The sequence below is a fragment of the Pestalotiopsis fici genome, assembly GCF_000516985.1.
Source record: "Pestalotiopsis fici W106-1 unplaced genomic scaffold PFICI_Scf_1, whole genome shotgun sequence".
NCBI classification, from domain to species: domain Eukaryota; kingdom Fungi; phylum Ascomycota; class Sordariomycetes; order Amphisphaeriales; family Sporocadaceae; genus Pestalotiopsis; species Pestalotiopsis fici.
This window is the reverse complement of record NW_006917091.1, coordinates 4,990,494-5,008,441: the sequence shown is the minus strand read 5'-3', so window position 1 is coordinate 5,008,441 and position 17,948 is coordinate 4,990,494. Positions and strand designations below refer to the sequence as shown.

At 51.9% G+C, this 17,948-nt stretch overlaps 3 protein-coding genes across 3 annotated transcripts; 1 reads left to right on the top strand and 2 right to left on the bottom strand.

The window, feature by feature from the left end:
• Nucleotides 1-7,813: 7,813 nt before the first annotated feature.
• Nucleotides 7,814-8,739, bottom strand: PFICI_01476 (uncharacterized protein; the record flags this gene model as incomplete). Its single annotated transcript, XM_007830057.1, has 3 exons — nucleotides 7,814-8,307; nucleotides 8,405-8,514; nucleotides 8,630-8,739. 3 exons carry the CDS (start codon nucleotides 8,737-8,739, stop codon nucleotides 7,814-7,816), a joined length of 714 nt encoding a protein of 237 aa, XP_007828248.1.
• A 976-nt stretch (nucleotides 8,740-9,715) lies between these two features.
• On the top strand, nucleotides 9,716-11,425 carry PFICI_01475 (uncharacterized protein; the record flags this gene model as incomplete). Its single annotated transcript, XM_007830056.1, has 2 exons — nucleotides 9,716-9,743; nucleotides 9,819-11,425. 2 exons carry the CDS (start codon nucleotides 9,716-9,718, stop codon nucleotides 11,423-11,425), a joined length of 1,635 nt encoding a protein of 544 aa, XP_007828247.1.
• A 1,008-nt stretch (nucleotides 11,426-12,433) lies between these two features.
• PFICI_01474 (uncharacterized protein) lies at nucleotides 12,434-16,577 on the bottom strand (the record flags this gene model as incomplete). The annotated part of the gene is made up of 2 exons (XM_007830055.1): nucleotides 12,434-12,972; nucleotides 13,025-16,577. The coding sequence occupies 2 exons, from the start codon at nucleotides 16,575-16,577 to the stop codon at nucleotides 12,434-12,436; spliced, it is 4,092 nt and encodes a 1,363-aa protein (XP_007828246.1).
• Nucleotides 16,578-17,948: the final 1,371 nt, after the last annotated feature.

The window sequence follows — 17,948 nt, the reverse complement described above, 5'->3', positions numbered from 1 at the left end:
ACTACGAAGAAGCAGACAATGGTGTCGGCGGATGCGACAATACTCCCGGTGCGACGGACTTGTTCCCAGATGCGAATCCCATCAGAATCTCGAATAGGCAGCTCTAGAACCTGCAGTGGCCGAAAGCAGAGGTGTAGGCGGGTGTCCAAGCTGAAAGTTTGTTTCTGCGCTCCTCATCCCGTCCACTGGATCAGCAGTCATCAGTCATTCGCCCAACTGTTCGGATAACCTTGTTTCCGCCGTCGTGTGGGGCCGCAGCGACCAGTGTCGATCCGGCCAGAACACCGGCGCCAAATGCAATGGGTGCGGGCCACTCATAACAAACGCGTCATCAGGGGGGGGAGGGAGAGGCCGCTTGAGCTCAAGCGCTGAACTGCTGTACATTCGTGTAGAGAACCTTTACCGTTTTGATCATGTTTTGAGACCGTCGGTGATCGACTTTGGTCAACCCAACCCGCCAGCCCGAGTCTGATCTGAGTGTTTTTCTCCTGCGGAAGCGCGCGCGGCCACAGATCATGCTGCGGGCACTCGGGACAATTAGAAGAATACGAATGGCTCGCTGCAAGATGCCTCGGGCAATAAACACTATTCGAGCTTCCGGCTCACCACCACCACGGAGATATGTGACCAAGGGCCTGGATCCAGTAGGCAATGACCTAGGTAGTGTGTGGGATCCAGAGAGTACATACCTACGAGAGAGCTAGCATGGTCCGCTACGTACTGCTCCCGACACGATGGAAACTGAGCAATGATCATCAGCTTCTGGACTGATGCCGGGACTAGGAAGCTAGGGACTATCTTTCCGGTGAGCTCTGGACTCTCCATCAGTGGTAGAAATGATCAACGACATTCAACTCGGAGAATTGTTGCTGGCGATCGCTCAGTTCCCGCCGTCCGACATGTTCAGCCTCGAGCGGTTGTGGGCGCCTGCTTGTTCCTAGAAATCCTGCAGGCTGACAGGCTTAACACGTTTTTTCCCCATGCTTGGAGGATCATGATCCTGTGGGAGATCTAGGCTGCGAGTCTATTTCCTCATTGAGGGTACAGTTGCGAATGGTGCAAGCACGGGTTAGATTCGGAAGCAGCACAAAGTCATTTATCTGTCTTTGGTGGCCAATGCCTGAGGTGCAGCTGGAGACGGCATATGTGCCCCCGATAGCGTGTATGCAAGCTCGAGATGACATAACCATGAGTGTATGTAAAACCCGCTGCTGTTTCTGCAATATATTACCCTAGCAGAGAAAAAGGACAGAGAAAAAAAGAGAGAGAGGGAGATACCACAGTAGAAACCCTGCCGTCAAAAATTGACTTAAATTTGTCTCTTGAACCTGCGCCTCGTTCGGTGGGGGCTACGATTGGTTGACAAACGACTCCGGAGCGTTCTCATCCAGAGATTCCAGCCTATCCGAGTGCTTAGTGGGACCCGACAGACAGGAATCTTTGTTTTAGCGCAGAGTCTCTCATATGAGTTTTCTCCAAATGCGCCCCTGCAACGGCAGCGGCCGCGACCCCTGGGCCCGGGCAGGCGGCCTGACGAGGGTTTCCATCGGAGCTGCCTGCCCTGTTCACTGCTCAGTTCTCACTGCTCTACTCAGTGCTGACTGATGGCTGGGTGACACATTATTCACCCTCACTAAGCTTGTTGTGCTTCCCCCCTAACACTACATTACTGTCGGACCCGAGAGTCGAATCTCGGCAACCGCTGACTTCGCAACACACCTACATACCTTATGCACAGCAGTGTGTACACAGTAGAGCCTACATTGACCTCCCTGGTATCTCGTCGGAGCTGGAGTCATCTCATCCGACGGCTGCCGGTATACTGTCCACTGGCACTGCTGCTAGGCCAGTATCTACGCATCGTCTCCCTCGCCTGAGGAGAGTCACGGCTGACTCGTGTACGCTGAAGGATCAAGGCACACCACCCGACCATACCGAAAGGCTGACAGCAGCTTACGGCGCACTTTCCCAGGTCGACTCTTAAGCGACTTGACCTCAGCCAAGGTCGGTATCACTCGTATCTCGAGAAGCAGAGGAATTGTTCCTGGCCTTTATTCTATGGGCTATCTTATGCATACGATTGTAAACCTATTGCAAATAGGACTGCACAACTTGGTGTGGCCCATGCTGACTGCCAGGAAAGCCTCGCTTGCACACTACCGCCATGTATAGAACACGAAGAGAAAGAGAAAAATACTGCTGACTGGGCGGAGGTCAATGTGCGGCACGAAAACTTCGAAGAAAATCACCCGAGGACAACACCAAACGTTTGCGGATCGTCATGCACACTCATTATCTCTGGATCGCCTCCTGCTCCCTCCCATCCTCTATTCTACTGACTGGCAAGTGCTATTTCGGGGGAGCTCGACCCTGCTGCAGCGCCTCGCAGCTCCCTACGCGTACGACTGATACATATATTCCGCAAAGCTTGCCAATATTACAAAGCATACGCATATTCTGGTCCCGCTCTGTTAGGTGAATGCTACCTTGGGCAGACACAGACCCTTTCTTTGGAGTCGGTAGTTCTGTGGTGGACGGGCGACACCTGACTACTTCTGCGTACCTCGCAAGGTACGAATATAGATCGCATGCTGCATTGGATCTCCACGATTGGGGCGTGAAGGCTCGCACCCGCATCACCACTGGCTTGGTCTGCCGCTGCGTATACTCACACACACACACACACACACACAATCTTGACAACCTGGTGACACAAGCGTATAGTAATGATGCAGACATCGATAGTTGAAGCACTGTACCTGGTGGATTGACAAGGACAAGAACCATATATTGGACATTGCCGGTTCGGGCTCTGTGTGTGTGTGTGCGTGCGTGTGTACACAATACACGCTGCTCAGTTGCGACTCGCTTCTTCGCATCGCTGGGAAGTTCAGGGTTTCAGCTTTTGATTAGACCTCATTCTGGTCCAAGCGGCCACGTGTCTGGCGTACCTCCCTATGCGCCAGTGACAGTGTGCCCCTGCATCCACGGGCGCCATTGGCTTACAGTCGTCGTCGTCTTCTTCCCGCTGAAGTACAACTCAGGTACCTCTCTGGCCAGTGGCGCTAGCGACGCTTCCTAAACTGGAGTCAATCTGGCTGTTTGTACTCCCGGCCAATCGAACGCAGCCATGAGCCGACATTGCTGTGCGCTACCTACACAGTAACTTCTTTGAACATTACGCACCCACACACTTACATGCCTGGTACACACGTTGTTCTCATCCATCCAGGACGAGGCTCCCTTTTAGGTATCTTGTCGCCGTTGAGCTCCTGGGCTACAACCACCATTATCTATCGCCATGCAGAGAGAAAATACTACTATCGTGATGAAAGTGCCGTGCGCCGGTACGACATAATGAAGAAGGAGAACCCCAGAAATTGCGGCAGGCGATGCTACCCTCTGGATGCTTTTTTACCAACTACTTCCGTATTGTATTCAGTATGCACATATCCCACCTTCGTGCGGCTCGGGGGATATCCAGGGGCCGGGTCGCCTGATGTCCAAAGCTGTGCACAAAAAGGGTCGTTCACACTACTAGTGTATGTCCCGAGCTTTCGACGATCGGCCGATTTCTGATGGCCGTCTCTTCTTTTTTTCGGAGAGGTCTCGGAGGTAGAGCTGGCTTCATTTCCAGGTACCTCATCTCCTACCTTGCCTCGCTTCCCGCATTCAACCCGTACGGTAGACTATTTTCTAGCGATGCCAAGATGCAAGAAGCCAGTGACATATTGGTAGGTATCATAGGTACAGGTAGGCTGATCGACGATTCCGAGTGTATGGAAACACAATGTCGCAACCGACCCTCAGCCTTTTCCCTCTTTTGGCAGCGATTGTCTTGGAGCGCTCAACCGTCATCAAGGCACCTTGTGTGACTAGAAGCTTCTTGCCGGCACATCGGAAACTTAAGCATTCATTCTGTTTTCAACAACAGAAGTCTTAGACTCACGAATGGACGGCGATAATAAACATGATTACGCACAGTTTGTGTAAGCAGTGTCCCCGTAAATCTTGGGCGCACAATGGAAAGATCAGTATGGCAGTCTTGATTGGCATACGCTGTTGGTCTGCATTACACAAACATGCTACCCCAGAGCAACGCATAAGGATTCAGCAAAGCTCACGAAGACATCCTTTACCAGGTGCGCAATGTACGATACTGTCTTAACTTGAGATGCTTCGTTGCGGCCGCATCATGATATGATGGATGGGTCCCTTCAATCCCCGTTTGGGCCACTCTTCCTCGGGAGTCCTCACAGCCGGCAGACAGGACTCGTTTCTTTTTCCAGTCCTTCGTGGTCTTGGCCAAAGAGATTTGTGGGTTTTGATATCCGACTTTCATCTTTTCATTCTTCCTACAATACACAGTATACGTATACCTGGGAATTTCCATTAGGCCCGCTTCTCCTTTCGGTTGTGCTTTCTGCCAGCCACGAGCGTGTCGGTCATTTGCGTAATCCCATTCGTTGTCTTTGGTCTGCTGCTAAAGGTGAATACTCAGTTACGCGGGTCATGTTCCGGTTGTCTAGTTCACGCTACCAAGCGCGGGCCTTTCCTGTTTATACTCCAACGTTTAATGAAGCAGCAGGGTGTATGTAACGATGCTTCTAGCCTACCCAGTTGTGATTTCCACTCTCCTGGGCTGAATAATGGCACTGCGCTCAATCTCACCTCAGTCGTCGGCTTGGGGGGAGGGGGGGATCGCGACCTGAACAAAAACGTCAATGGTGTCGTTGACGTTATCGTTGCCGCCATTCAAGGGTCAAGCAAGGGCAGATCATCACCCGGTCGGCACTCATTCACCTGCGGTGGCCACAAGCAGATGGTCGGCGACCTGCTTGCAGAGCCAAGAATGAGATCACTGTCGATCAGCCACCTAGCCCATGGACGTTTCCCTGCGACTACCCGTCATGTTGCCAACCACCACAGACAACAGCCCTGCTGTAGTGTTCCCCGACGGCAGTATGGTATCTAGAAGTATAAACCATCTTGCCTTGTATTTTGCCCAAAATTTCTGCCTATCGAGTGCTCATTTCCTTGCTCCAAAGACGGTACATTGCAGCTTCTTTTCTGTCCTCTTGCTCCTGCCCACTGCGGCAGTAAAGTGTCTTGATCACAGCGTGTACAATTTGACCCGGGCCCCCATCCGGGACGGTACACTACGGGGCGCGCGCCATGCCGATCTATCTATGTACTGTGCATCATGCGCAGGGCAAAAGCCTCAAAGCCCGTTCCCCAGTGCGCTGAATGAGCAACACAAGGATGACACCTCGTCCACCTCAGCACGGGGCATGGAAATTTCCACGATGAATTCGCCTTGACCCTGATTTTACTATTCTTACTACCACTATACGTATTATTACTGTGCACTGTATGACCTGGATAACGCCACAAATGTTCAGGGACGAGGGGGGGAGACCCATCTCCGTACCATGGGCTTGGGTTCCTGTCAAGATCGGAACGGACACAACCGCAGACAAGAGTTTCGTAGTGCGGGCATCACCCCTGGTCCCCCCCTTGGGAGCTGATTACTGTGTATATTGGATGGATATTCAAGAGACCCAAATACGGTGAGTGCTTTGGCCATGTGATGTCAGGAGTCCTATGAAGGGCTCTAGCACTGCCGATATGTCTTTTTTTTATTCCGCTATGCACCGGCCGATCACATATAGCAACGAGAGAGGAGGGCGCGGCGCCCCGGGAGAGGACACGGCGGAGCGATCCCACCTCCCGCTCACCTGAAGTCTGTGTAGCCTGGAAAAGTATGGTGTGTCACTGCAACAAGTACTGTATATACTAGTCACCGTATTCCCTATGAGGTATATGTATCGCGCGTAGTCGCGATCGGCACTCGACGCCGTATCACATGATACATCAAGAACATGAGATCTTGTGTCCTGGAGGGGGATAAAAAGTACGGTACTGTCTCCTACCGCCTAACCTATCCCTGCTCAACTCCACCGAAAGGCTGTAGCAGCTGGGAGAAGGAGTCAGAGACAGGAAAGAAGATGTGAAATCACGATTGTCCACCCTCCCGCAGTCCCGCTTCTTTTTCAGACTTGCACATGAATTTTAAAGGTACTTTATCAAATCATGACCGTCATCCATCCATCCAGAGTGCCAGATCAGCAAGAGAAGAACAATCCATTGCCCCCCCTGCTTGTACATACCAACCGTGCAACATACAGGGTCGTCTCTTGAGCAAGGGCAGAATGATCTGCGTGAAATCTCATCTTTATCCTTATCCCTCCTGCCCATGAGGAAACGGATTGGTCGGGGACCGGATTGATCGCCCTCTAGACAAGGAAGCAAAGGCTAATATGTACCTTGTTCTTGGGATACACGTACTTTTTCTTCTTCTCTTCTTGTGTATCCTTCTATTCTTCTTTTTGATCTTCTTTCCACAATTTCCTTCATTGGGAAGTTTTCTTGCCGGGGACGTGGGCGGCTTAAAGAGAAGTGCAAGTGTAGGTAGGTACCTACCTAACCCCCCCTTACCTTTCCTACATACCGCTACCGGGCTCCCCCCCTCCACCCCCTTCTTTCAGATCTGGGTTCGGATCGACAGCGCTAGACCCACGGACCGACTGACTTTCAAAGAAAACATAAACTGTGTTTGTCGTGCTGATGCATATGGTAAATGTTGATACCACAAGGCCACTAATAGAAAAAAAAAATAAAGGGTAGACCTTACATAGTAGGTGCTTGCAACTAACTAGTCGAAAGGCGCGATACAGTAAACGCAGAAACCTATGTGACTACTAGTTGATAGAAAACTTGACCGCACGTAGGTACACTTGGCTATACCTAAACTACCTATTCCGTACACCGGTTCACCGTTTCGTCCAACCGTGGGGTATTTCTCCTTGGGAGGGTCTCCATAAGGCGGGACGGGAACAACCAAGGGGAGTAGAAAACCGTTCCACAAGGCAAAAGTACATGTGCTCCTCCTACGTACCCCAAAGCCTACCTACCAACTGGGAATAACTTTTGTGGAATAAGCTTCCATTCTCACGAAATTCCCCATTTTCTTCCTCTCCATCCATCCATCCCTCTTATCCCCAATTGCTAGTGTATTCCCGGGATCTTTGGAAAAAGAATCCATGTCGAAAATACTCATGGTAAAGGCCCTTCCCCCTCCTTCTTAACCCTCCTCAAACCCTCCTCCCCCTCAGTTGACAGTGACCAGAGTGACGGGTCGCTTGGGGTGGCATCTGGGCGGGAGCTGATAGTGCTGGTGATCACAACTTCCAAATGCCGGGATTTTTGCGGAGACCTCAGGAAAACAAGACTTTCAAGGATTGCAAGAGTACTACTGCTACTACTAAATACGGTACACACACACAAGGTTGTGATTGCAAACAAGGACTTTATAGAAATCCTTTCAGAAATATCATTATTGATATCATATCATCAAACGAACACGACCTGGCCGAATCCAAACACGTCCAAACACTCAAAATTTATTCCGTACTTTCTCATGACATTACGTGATGAGAGTACTACATCCATGTTGTAATGATGCACTAATTTCTTCTATGCCTTCCCACCCACTGCATTGTGGCTTGGGCTTGGCAGCTCCCAGAGCCTCGTTGGGGGCGCATATTCGCGCTGAGTCATCTCTACAGGCTTCTTTCATGACAGGACTAAGAATGCTGTGTCTCTCGACCCGGGCGGCGTAATGTATACTGTTTTGGGAAATGGTGCTTCCAATAACAGTGTCCCAGGCAACGTGGAATTTCCCTCCCTCGCGCGCCAAGAGGCATTGACTTTGGACTGGAAACACTTCTCTCCTTCTATCCTTTAGCAAAGGTTAACTGTTGGTAGGAGTAAGTGCGTTTGTGATTTCCAGCGTCACGACTCCATTCTTGACTTCCAACATTTTGACCGAACTTAGGTCTTTGACGATCCAATCTGGCTGGGCGGCAATGACCTGCTCCAGCGTATGGCTGGTTACCAGGCCAATGACTTTGCAACCGGCGTCCTTGCCAGATTTGATACCTGCAGGGCTGTCCTCAAAGACCAGGACATTGGCGCTCTCCTCGAGCTGGAGCTTGGAGCGGCCCATTTGATAGCAAGTTGGGTCTGGCTTTCCGTTCTGCACCGACTCGGCAGTGACCAGATGCTCGGGATGCGGCAACTTCAGGACGTCGAGCCAGCCCGTGACAAGGGGAACGGTGCCCGATGTCACAATGGCCCAGGGTGCGCCAGCGGGGATCAGTTGCTCAAGGAGGGCTCGAGCGCCGGGGATCTCAACTGCGTCTGGGCCGTACAGCTTGGGCATGAGACCCTCCATCTGGCAGACATCTAATGGCGCATGTTAGTAAGCGTATGCTATATCTGGCAGCCGGCTTTGAGGGCCTGCTCCAAACCATGTGGGCAAGGCTGGGGCAAGTCGACTCACATTCCCAGTTGGCTTTCTCTGGGTGGAGGATCTTGAGAATGTCAATGCTTCGTCTGCCGTGAGACGTCTGCAAGATGACCTCAGGGTCGACACCAATTTCGGTACCGACACTACGAACAACGTGTAAGTATGGATATGCGTACGATGGGAGTGTTGGACACGTGGACAACGGAGGAGGACCTGGAACGGGGGTGTGCAAAAGGTGGAAAACAAAGAAACCCCTACGTGTGCCAATGCTTCTCAACCGCGGCCGTCGAATCAATGATGGTGCCGTCCATGTCAAACAGGAGACCCTGGAAGGAGACCGTTTCCGGCGGTGCTGTGAACGACGCCATGGTTTATCTAAACAACTTTGAGGCTTTCTTGGGTTACAGGATATGCGCGAGCAAGATGTGTGTGGTGGATGGATCAACGAACGGAGAGACGGACAGGATAGTATGCAGTGCAATGGCGGTTCGGCAGGGACTTGCGAGGTGTCACTTTATGAATCGAGTGTCGGGGGCAAGGTAGTTGGCAAGGTTGTTGTTGTGCGCGTGATTGTATTGCCCAAAGAAGAATATGGTTCTCAGAGAGTCAGTCCGCTATCTGATCTGATGGCGGCGGTCGGAAGCTACGAGAACGCACGGGAAATCTGACTGCTTTTCTCGTGACATTTTCAGGTTGGCAGCGGGCAATGCCCCATCAGGCATCTCCGCATGGATACGAACGGAGTCATTCGATCCACGTCGGACTGCCTTTGGACAGCGCCTAGCCGCCTGCAAAGGGTCTGTCGGTCTGAAGGGAAGGGAATCGCTGCTGGTCCAAAAAAAGTTGGGGCTGATGACACTAAGGTAGGTCTGGGGCGGCAGTGCGCGGTAGCCGTGGCCCGATAGGTGGGAAGGCTGCTGCTTGCTGCCCTTTTCATGGAAGGAAAAGAAAGATTGGCTCCATTGCAACACCTCTTGATCAAATCTCGCTTCATCATTGCCCGCAACTATGGTGATATAAAGTTTGATATAATGGCTCTTCGTAGGTGTGATTCACAACATGTCTGGAGGGGTAAATTATCGTGCGCAGGAGACTTACAAGGTTTCGAATCCTTGGAATTATAGGAACCAACATGAGCTTGACCCTGGACCGACGCCACATTTTTAACAACCCCACGTCCAGTGGTACGCCGCCGCCTGCTGATTCTGCCGCCACCCACCGCCAAAAATATTTCAGCGGGGCAGAAAGAATGAACCATAGCAATTGAAACGTCGGTCGGGTCCCATTGCGAATTCGTGGTTGTTGCAAATCGTAAACCTTTTCAGCCTGCGCAAACAACAAACAATGGCAGGAAGTATTACCAAGCCCAAGAGTAAGTTCTAGATGCATTCCATATCTCATAATGTCATGCGGCGACACAAAACCTGACCCAGACTTTCCGTTGCAGAGCCAAAGTCCAAGCGAACGACCGTTCGTCTTCGGCACAAGATTGAAAAGGCATCCAGTTCCAAGCAGCGCAAGGCGAGAAAGGAAGCCAAGAAGAACCCACAATGGAAGTCAAAGTTAAAGAAGGATCCGGGTATCCCCAATCTGTTCCCGTACAAGGAGAAGATCCTTGAAGAGATCGAGGAGGGACGGAGGAGAAAGCAGGAAGAGGCCCAGAAGCGCCGAGAGATGGCCAAGGCGGCCAAGACGGGCACCGTCAATGCAAACGAAAGCAACAACGAGGCGGCCATGGATGGTGCCGAGGCGGGCGACTTTGAGGGGTTTGACGACGATGCGATGGACGAAGACGATGGCTTCGACGATTCGAACCCCATGGCTGCGCTCATCGCCAGCGCAAGAAAGGCCGCCGAAAAGTACGATCGCGAACTCCAGAGCGGCAGCGAAATGGATGATGACGACGATGAAGACGATGATGACGAGGACGACTTCTACGCTGGCAGCGGTGAGGCCGTGGGCCCAGCTACCTCGAGGAGGGCCTACGACAAGGTCTTCAAGCAGGTCATTGAGCAAGCCGACGTGGTGCTCTACGTACTTGATGCCCGCGACCCCGAAGGAACCAGATCAAAAGAGGTCGAGCGGCAGGTCATGGCCGCAGCGAGTGGAGGCAAGCGACTTATGTTGATCCTCAACAAGGTCGACTTGATTCCGCCACCCGTCCTCAAGGACTGGCTCACGCATCTCCGTCGATACTTCCCAACCATCCCCTTGCGTGCTTCGGGATCCGCCCCGAACGCGCAGACCTTTAACCACAAGTCCCTGACGGTTCAGAGCACCGCCAGCGCGCTCCTCAAGTCGCTCAAGTCGTACGCGGCCTCGCAGCAGCTCAAGCGCGCCGTCTCTGTCGGCGTCATCGGCTATCCCAACGTCGGCAAGTCATCCGTCATCAACGCCCTGCTCTCGCGTCTGGGCGGCAAAGGCGCCGCCTGTCCTGCTGGCGCCGAGGCCGGTGTCACCACGAGTATCCGCTCTGTCAAGATGGACAGCAAGCTCACGCTGCTGGACTCTCCCGGTGTCGTCTTCCCCTCCGTCACCGAGGGCGAGTCTCGTAAGAAGAAGCAGGACCCCATTGAGGCGCACGCCAACCTGGTGCTGCTCAACGCCGTTCCGCCCAAGGATATCGGTGACGCCCGGCCGGCTGTGAACCTGCTTCTCAAGCGCCTCTCCAGCTCGCCCGATCTGCTCCAGAAGCTCATGGATGTCTATGATCTGCCCCCGCTCATGACCACGGGTGGCGACGCCACCACCGACTTCCTCGTCCAGGTGGCCCGCAAGCGCGGCCGCTTGAGCAAGGGCGGCATTCCCAACGTCGAGTCGGCAGCCACCACCGTCGTCACGGACTGGCGAGACGGCCGCATCCAGGGCTGGGTGGACGCCCCCGTCCTGCCCGTCAGCGTCAACGCTGCCAGTGCCGCTGCCGCCGCCGCGACATCCTCGGCCGACGCTCCCGCCCCGGACCAGAAGCAGATTGTCACGGAATGGGCCAAGGAATTCAAGCTAGATGGCCTCTGGGGAGATGACGAGGCTGAGGATGCCGAGATGGAGCAGTGATTTTTTTCAATGTGTGTATGTGATCGCTTGCCGTTCGCTTGACTAGAGAAAAGACCAAGTGTTTACATTCCTTGGCAGTCTTCTGAGGGACTCGTGGCGTTTGGGAGTTATATGATATAGGCCTGGCCGCTTCAATAAAACAAGATGCTAATTTTTCGCTCCACACATTCTCCTCATTTTGTAATTGTCCCCTACTCACTATAATGGGTGTGAATGTTTATTTCTAGTTACTGAAGCTAGACTCGGCGGCGGCAGTGAGATATAGCTGTCCCTCTCAAGGTTCAGGCAAGCCATGAGCATTATTGATACGCAGGAAGTCGAAAGAATTGCTTGTGATAGAGTGTTGATGATATCTATTACATTATACGTTCATCATTATACTGATGGCGAGCCGTGACTTATGCTGCCAAACGAGCCTGGCCAGTCTCATATATGTACATCTCTTTGTGTAATGTTCCCAAACCGCTGTGGGATATTTGTAATATGCATGAAAAAGAAGATGAATCTCATCAGGCATGCCCAGTGTAAAACTCCGTCGCTGATGCAGTTCCGTTCATGTGCACCAAGGTACTGCCCTTTTCTGACCTTTGTAACCAAACATATAAGAACCCCCCAAAAAGCGAAATTCCTCCCCGTTGCTGTGTATCTGCCCATCGAATCTGATGCGTTATTGAGAGCATCCATCACTCCCAGCTATCGCAACAATCACATACTGTCGATCATCCCCTGTGGGTCTTCATCACTATAGCAGTGGCCATACGAAAGATCAGCTTGATTGACCCCGTCTTCGTCTTGTTCATGACCAGTGTCAATACCATCTTCAGACCCGGAAGAAGGGGATGGAGTCGCCATCCTTGACACTGGATCCGACCCTGGAATGCTGTTTAAATCATTATATGTGATGATGCGACCAGAATCTGTCCGTTCGATTTCCATCGCAAGCTTCTCTGCCTCTTCTTCAATAGGTGAGATTTGAGCCAACCCGCCACCGCTCGAGGGAAAAGGTCCCTAAGCAAAGCCCTCGGCGGCAGCCCGGCTGCTGGCGGAGTTTGGATGAGGCGTGTTTTGAGCCGAGCCCGAACTGTCGCTTGGCGTTGCAGGCTCAATGACTTGACTACGGATACTCATAATCCATTCATGTTGAAGGAGCTCAACAGCACTGGCCCGGTTTTTGGGATTGCGAATGAAGCACTTCTGCAAAAAGTCGATGCCTTGAGGACTGAGTTGGTCGGAACCAGGAAGTTGTGGCGGATTGCCTTGGGCAATGTTGTACATAATCGCCCACTCATTATCCAGATTCGACCATGGTCTGCGCCCAGTCACCATCTCTAGGATCACGCAGCCCAGGGACCATACGTCGACAGACCCAGCTTTGCCGGGACTCTCGCCCTTGATGACCTCGGGAGACATGTACATGGGGGTGCCAGTCATGGATCGATTGGGTGTGGTCGCTGCGGTCTTGACCAAAGTGCGCCCTTGTCGAGCAATGACCTTGGCTGCGCCAAAATCCACATATTTGATTACACCATTATGATCGAGGAGAATATCTATTTTGCTGATTAGTTTTGCACTGACAAAAATTTAAAGATACAAACTTACTCTCTGGCTTGATATCGCGATGGGCGATGCCACTTTCGTGAAGATATGCCAGTCCCTCAAGCAACTGCAGTGCATAGACCATGGTGACTTGCTCGTCTTCAATTCGCCCGTGCTCCAGCAGGTTCGCAAGGGAGCCGCCTGAGCAGAACTCCATGAAAATATAGACGCGATCGCGATGGACTTCGATACCGTAGTACGAGACCACGTTTGGATGGTCGAGTACCTCGAGGACACCCATCTCGTCCTTGATTTGAGTGGCGATCTGAGGAACAAGTTTGGGGTCTTGAAGACGAATTTCTTTGACAGCCATTAGGTGACCAGTGTCAAGGTTCATTGCAGCATACACATTGCCAAAAGTGCCGCCACCCACGAAGTGTCCTTGCTGCCAGCGCATGGTGACGTTGGTCGCTGAAGAGGATAGGAACGCGAGTGATCGGTCGACTTCGTTTGACACCTCCAATACTCGACCCAGTCCTTGCCTCTCGGCGATCGTCTGTCGCTGAACCTCGTCAATGTCGGAAATCCGCTCTAGACGCTGTTCTTGAATGTACTTGAATGCTTCATCATCGTCGAGCATGCGATTCTTGTCAAGCCTCTTGAACTGCCCAACCAGAGCCTCGATACGTTCCTTCTCGGTCTGTGCTGCTTGATTGGACTTGGCACCAAGAATATCAAAATGCGAAATGAGAAGCCTCATGCAGCCTGATACCTTGGCACGGAGCCTAGCGTACTCGGAGGGATCCAGCCCCAGAATATGACGTCCTCTTGTCATGCCCATGGCGAACTCGAGTGCGGGAACAGCCCAGCGAAAGGATTTGCGATCACTGACAGCACAATCATCGCAGATGAAGCTCACCCAATCAAGGGCCAATTTGGTGAGCTTCATATTGTTCATTTGACGTCGGTTGCTATCCATGCTGATCAACGACCGTTGACCAAACTCAGTTGCGAAGATGAAACACGTCTGAATGAGGTCGGTGCAGTTCATGCCTTTTGTCTGCCTTCTGATAATCTCAACACTGTCCATGAAAGTGTTTGACAGTTTGAATGCGACTTTGCGAATCTCCATTAATCTGGTGTTGACTTTGTGCAAGTTCGAGCGCTGCTCAACAATCAAATCAAGATGCATGTCGATTGTGTCCAGGAAAGCCTTTCGCGCGTTTGCTAGCCTGTATTGTGACCCATCGGCGACGAGTCTCACTTGGCCAAGTTTGAGATCCGTCGAATCGATGTTCAGGGGCTGCGTGCTGCGGTTCCCGAACCAGTGCAAAGGTGTTTCTGGCCTGCAGATAAGGATGTACGGGTCGGTCGGATCGGGCTCCTGCAGCGATCCGTGAAAGCAGGTACGGATGATTGACTGGACGTCGTCGTCCCGGCCCACAAGTGTCGGAGAAGCGATGATCTGTATTCCGTCGACCTCATCGACCAGAAAGTGGCCGCTGACTGAAAGTCGCTCGTAAAAATGTTGCAATTCATTAGATGCAAATGCAATGCTCATGTCAGAAGCGTTTTCGTAATGGTCGCTAAGCATTCGTGAAAACCGCTGCAACATTCTTTGCCTGACACGCACAGACTCGAGTACCTGCTTGTATCGTTTGCTCATGACATCGGCTGCCTCTCTTGGTTTGCGTTGAAGTTCCCGTTCAAAGGTCTGACTGAGACGACTGAGGGCTTTGAACGTGAGTGTACTAAACTGCTCAGCAACCTCATTGTCACCTCCCTGAAGGTTCCGGCCAACCATGTTGGCGAAATCCCACTCCTGGAACAGCAGTTCTGCCTCCTTGAAGGTGTTCTTGTTTCGACTCAACTTCCAGTTCAGCATCTTGAAATAATATCTCAAGGCTTCAAGCACGACCTGGTCAAAAGAGTCGTCTATGCAGGGAGGTAGCTGCCAACCCGGCTGTGGTTGCAAAACGGTCAAACAGTCCTGTTTGATACGAATAGCAAGTCGAAGAAGAATCTCAAACTGGCCAATCATCTGATCTTGCAGTATCATATTCTGCTGAGTCGTCTCTTTCATCTTCCTGGCGTAGGCAAGTCTGACCTTGATAATCTCCTCGATAAGCCGAGAGGGAAAGCTAATCAAAGTGAGGATCTCCTCAATGTAGGGCGGCAGATGACGCTTCTTGAAAGCCTCCGAATTAGCAATGAGGGTTTCCTTGGCTTTGGCAATGGTGGTTGAGATTGCCGTGAGCATACTCCGACGAATGAGAGACTTGGTCTTGGCCGCGGTCTTCTGTCTCTCGTGCTCATCGCCATCATCATCGTGCAAAGACTTGAGACCATCCTCTTTCATCAATCGGTCCAAGAAGGATGTCTCATCGCTTAGACCATTCGTGCTCGGTGATCTCTGCTTCTTCATTTGAAAGTCCAAGTCATCGTTGCCCACCCACTTTTTGAGGATCTCAAGCTCCGTATTGATCATCTCGTTTGTGTTGTACCAGGACAGAACGGCGTTGCATGCCTCAGAAAATGATGGTAGAGTCGCGTTTTTGTGGCTAGCAGCGAGAGTCTGTGAAGAGGGATATAGGCTTTCGCACTTTTCGATCTTCTTGACAACGTCGCGTATCTGCTCGATCGGTGGCTTTCCAGCCTCACTTTCGCCTTGCACTTCGAAACGGGTGATCTCGTCAATGACTCTGTCAAGATTCGAACGAGCCTCTTCAACCATTCGCCGCTGCACAGCGAGGGACCGACCGCAAATCTTTGAGCGCAGGCCAATCCAGAGTTCAGCCTTGTGGGCGGTGAGGCCTCCGTCCTTCTCTGACGAGCCTATAAGACGCTTCTTCTCCTGTCTGACAACATCTCCAGTTAGGACGGCCGCCAGCATACCATGCCATTCCAACCTTTCACGGTTGTCTGGATCTTTCACGTCGTCCTCGGTGGGTTGGACATCGTTCTCGTCTGGATTATAGAACATGATAGTTTCCTCATTGTATCGATCATCGAAGATACCCTCGGATGAAGGTGTCTCCCCTTCGGATTCATCGTCGGTGTAGTCAAGGCTTGGGGTGTAGGGTTCTGTGCCAAAGTAGCCACTGGTCGGCTGTTCCTGGTGGCGTATCATGCGGAGGTAGGCAGGTTCCTGGTTGCGAAACTGTCGTTCCGGGTCGTCGGAGCGGCGGGGACGAGACCCCGATCTGGTATTGATGCTCACAGTTTGAGCTGCAGGTCCTCTTTGCGGCGCATATGTACTCGAGGGAGTCCTCGCCAGTGGCAAAGGTCTGGAAGCGAGGCGCGCAGGCGTACCATTGGTGTTGGCTACCGCGACGGCATCGCGATTCCTGTTAGCGCTGTTGGCTACTGAATTGGGGGCTAGCGAAGCCATGGAACCCGATAATCCACCATCAGCATATCTAGCCAGGTTGCCCAGCTCGTCCTGTCGCTCGAGTTCGGCGAGGTCATTTTGGTCTGGCGTATAGTCCCCGGAGGAGTTGGAGAGATCTGAGTCGGTTGCAATGGCGAGAGGCCGCGGATGAATGAGCTTATCGTCGAGCAACTCAACCTCGCTGGGCGAGAAGCGAACAGCACGGGGCGACGCCTCACTTGACATGATTGCACAACTCGTGTTCGGCGCGGAGCAATCAAGATCAGAGATCGCCGAATGTTGTGTTGCGAGCTATCAAAGCAACAGCCGAAGAGCACGAGAGGCCAGCCAAGACAACAGAGGTAAGGCTGAGGACGACCAGGCCGTTACGCAAGATGGTACTTGCTCCAAAAGAGGAGGAGCAAATGAAAAAGATGGTGGTCAATGTCGTTCGCGGCAATCCATTGGGAGCTGGGATGTTCTGGTTCTGGTCGTCGACAGCGCTGAAGGAAGGACCAAAAAACACGGAGGAGTGTTGTTGTATGCAGGGGACAAGCAATCTCCGCGCGGGCTCGCTTCGATCAGTGTTGGCTCGTTGGCGAGTCGGGATCGTGATGGTAGAAAATATCAGATGATGGAGGAGCAAGGCTCTGCGGGTAGCGCTGGCGCTGTCCAAATGTGACTTTACCAGCTCGAGCGGAGGCTTTAGGCCGGTGCCAGGGAGTTGCATTGGCCCCCTCCCCCCCAATCGGGTACTTACCTAGATGGCACCTACTTTCCGGTGGTTTTAGTGGCGTTGAAATCTTTGTAGCTACCTTAATGTACTACCTAGACTCTGACTTTTGCACCAAGACCCCCTAATACTGTGGTATGATGGGTAAGTAAAGCGTCCCTGGTAAGTATTTTGGAGCCACTTATGCAGATCTTGTGCACGCCTTGTGCGTGTTTTGGAGTTGTCGAGTGGGCGCCCCATCAGATCTGGTACATGACAAGGGGTATTTTATTTACGTCTGCTACCACAGTAAGTGCCCGTAGCAGCTGCGCTACAAACGGACGGAGCCGAACCACGAATCACTCAGGAGAAGAAGAAATCCGGTTTGCGAATCCCACACTGAAACACACCAATCGACAACAAAAGCCCGGGGCTTAAAGAGGAGAATGAGAAGAAAACATCTACATTCAACTATTTAATATCCATCAACACATGTCTTGGATTCCAAGAGACTTTCTTGTACATACTCTGACAGAGATCGGCGGGCATCACGGGAACCCGTGAGACATGCAGCACGGTAATACATATAGGGATTTGGGCTCCCATTGGTAACTCGGATACCTTCCAGTCAAAGCCCAACGATTCCCACACCAAGGAACTGAATTCCGTTCAATCTACCGTCTACTACTCTATGCTTCCGCTGAACTTAGCTACTTGGGCCGAGATGAAGGCTTGTTGACAGTCGGTAATCCAACAGAAAGCAAATTCCTAATTATATGTGCGTGTTTCGTGATGCTCCACGGAGGCGATATCATTGCTCGCTCAGGATTAAGACCTGGGCCAATTTGATGAACCTGAATCTTGATTGCGAAAGTCTTTTTTTTTTTTTTTTTTTACCGGTATTT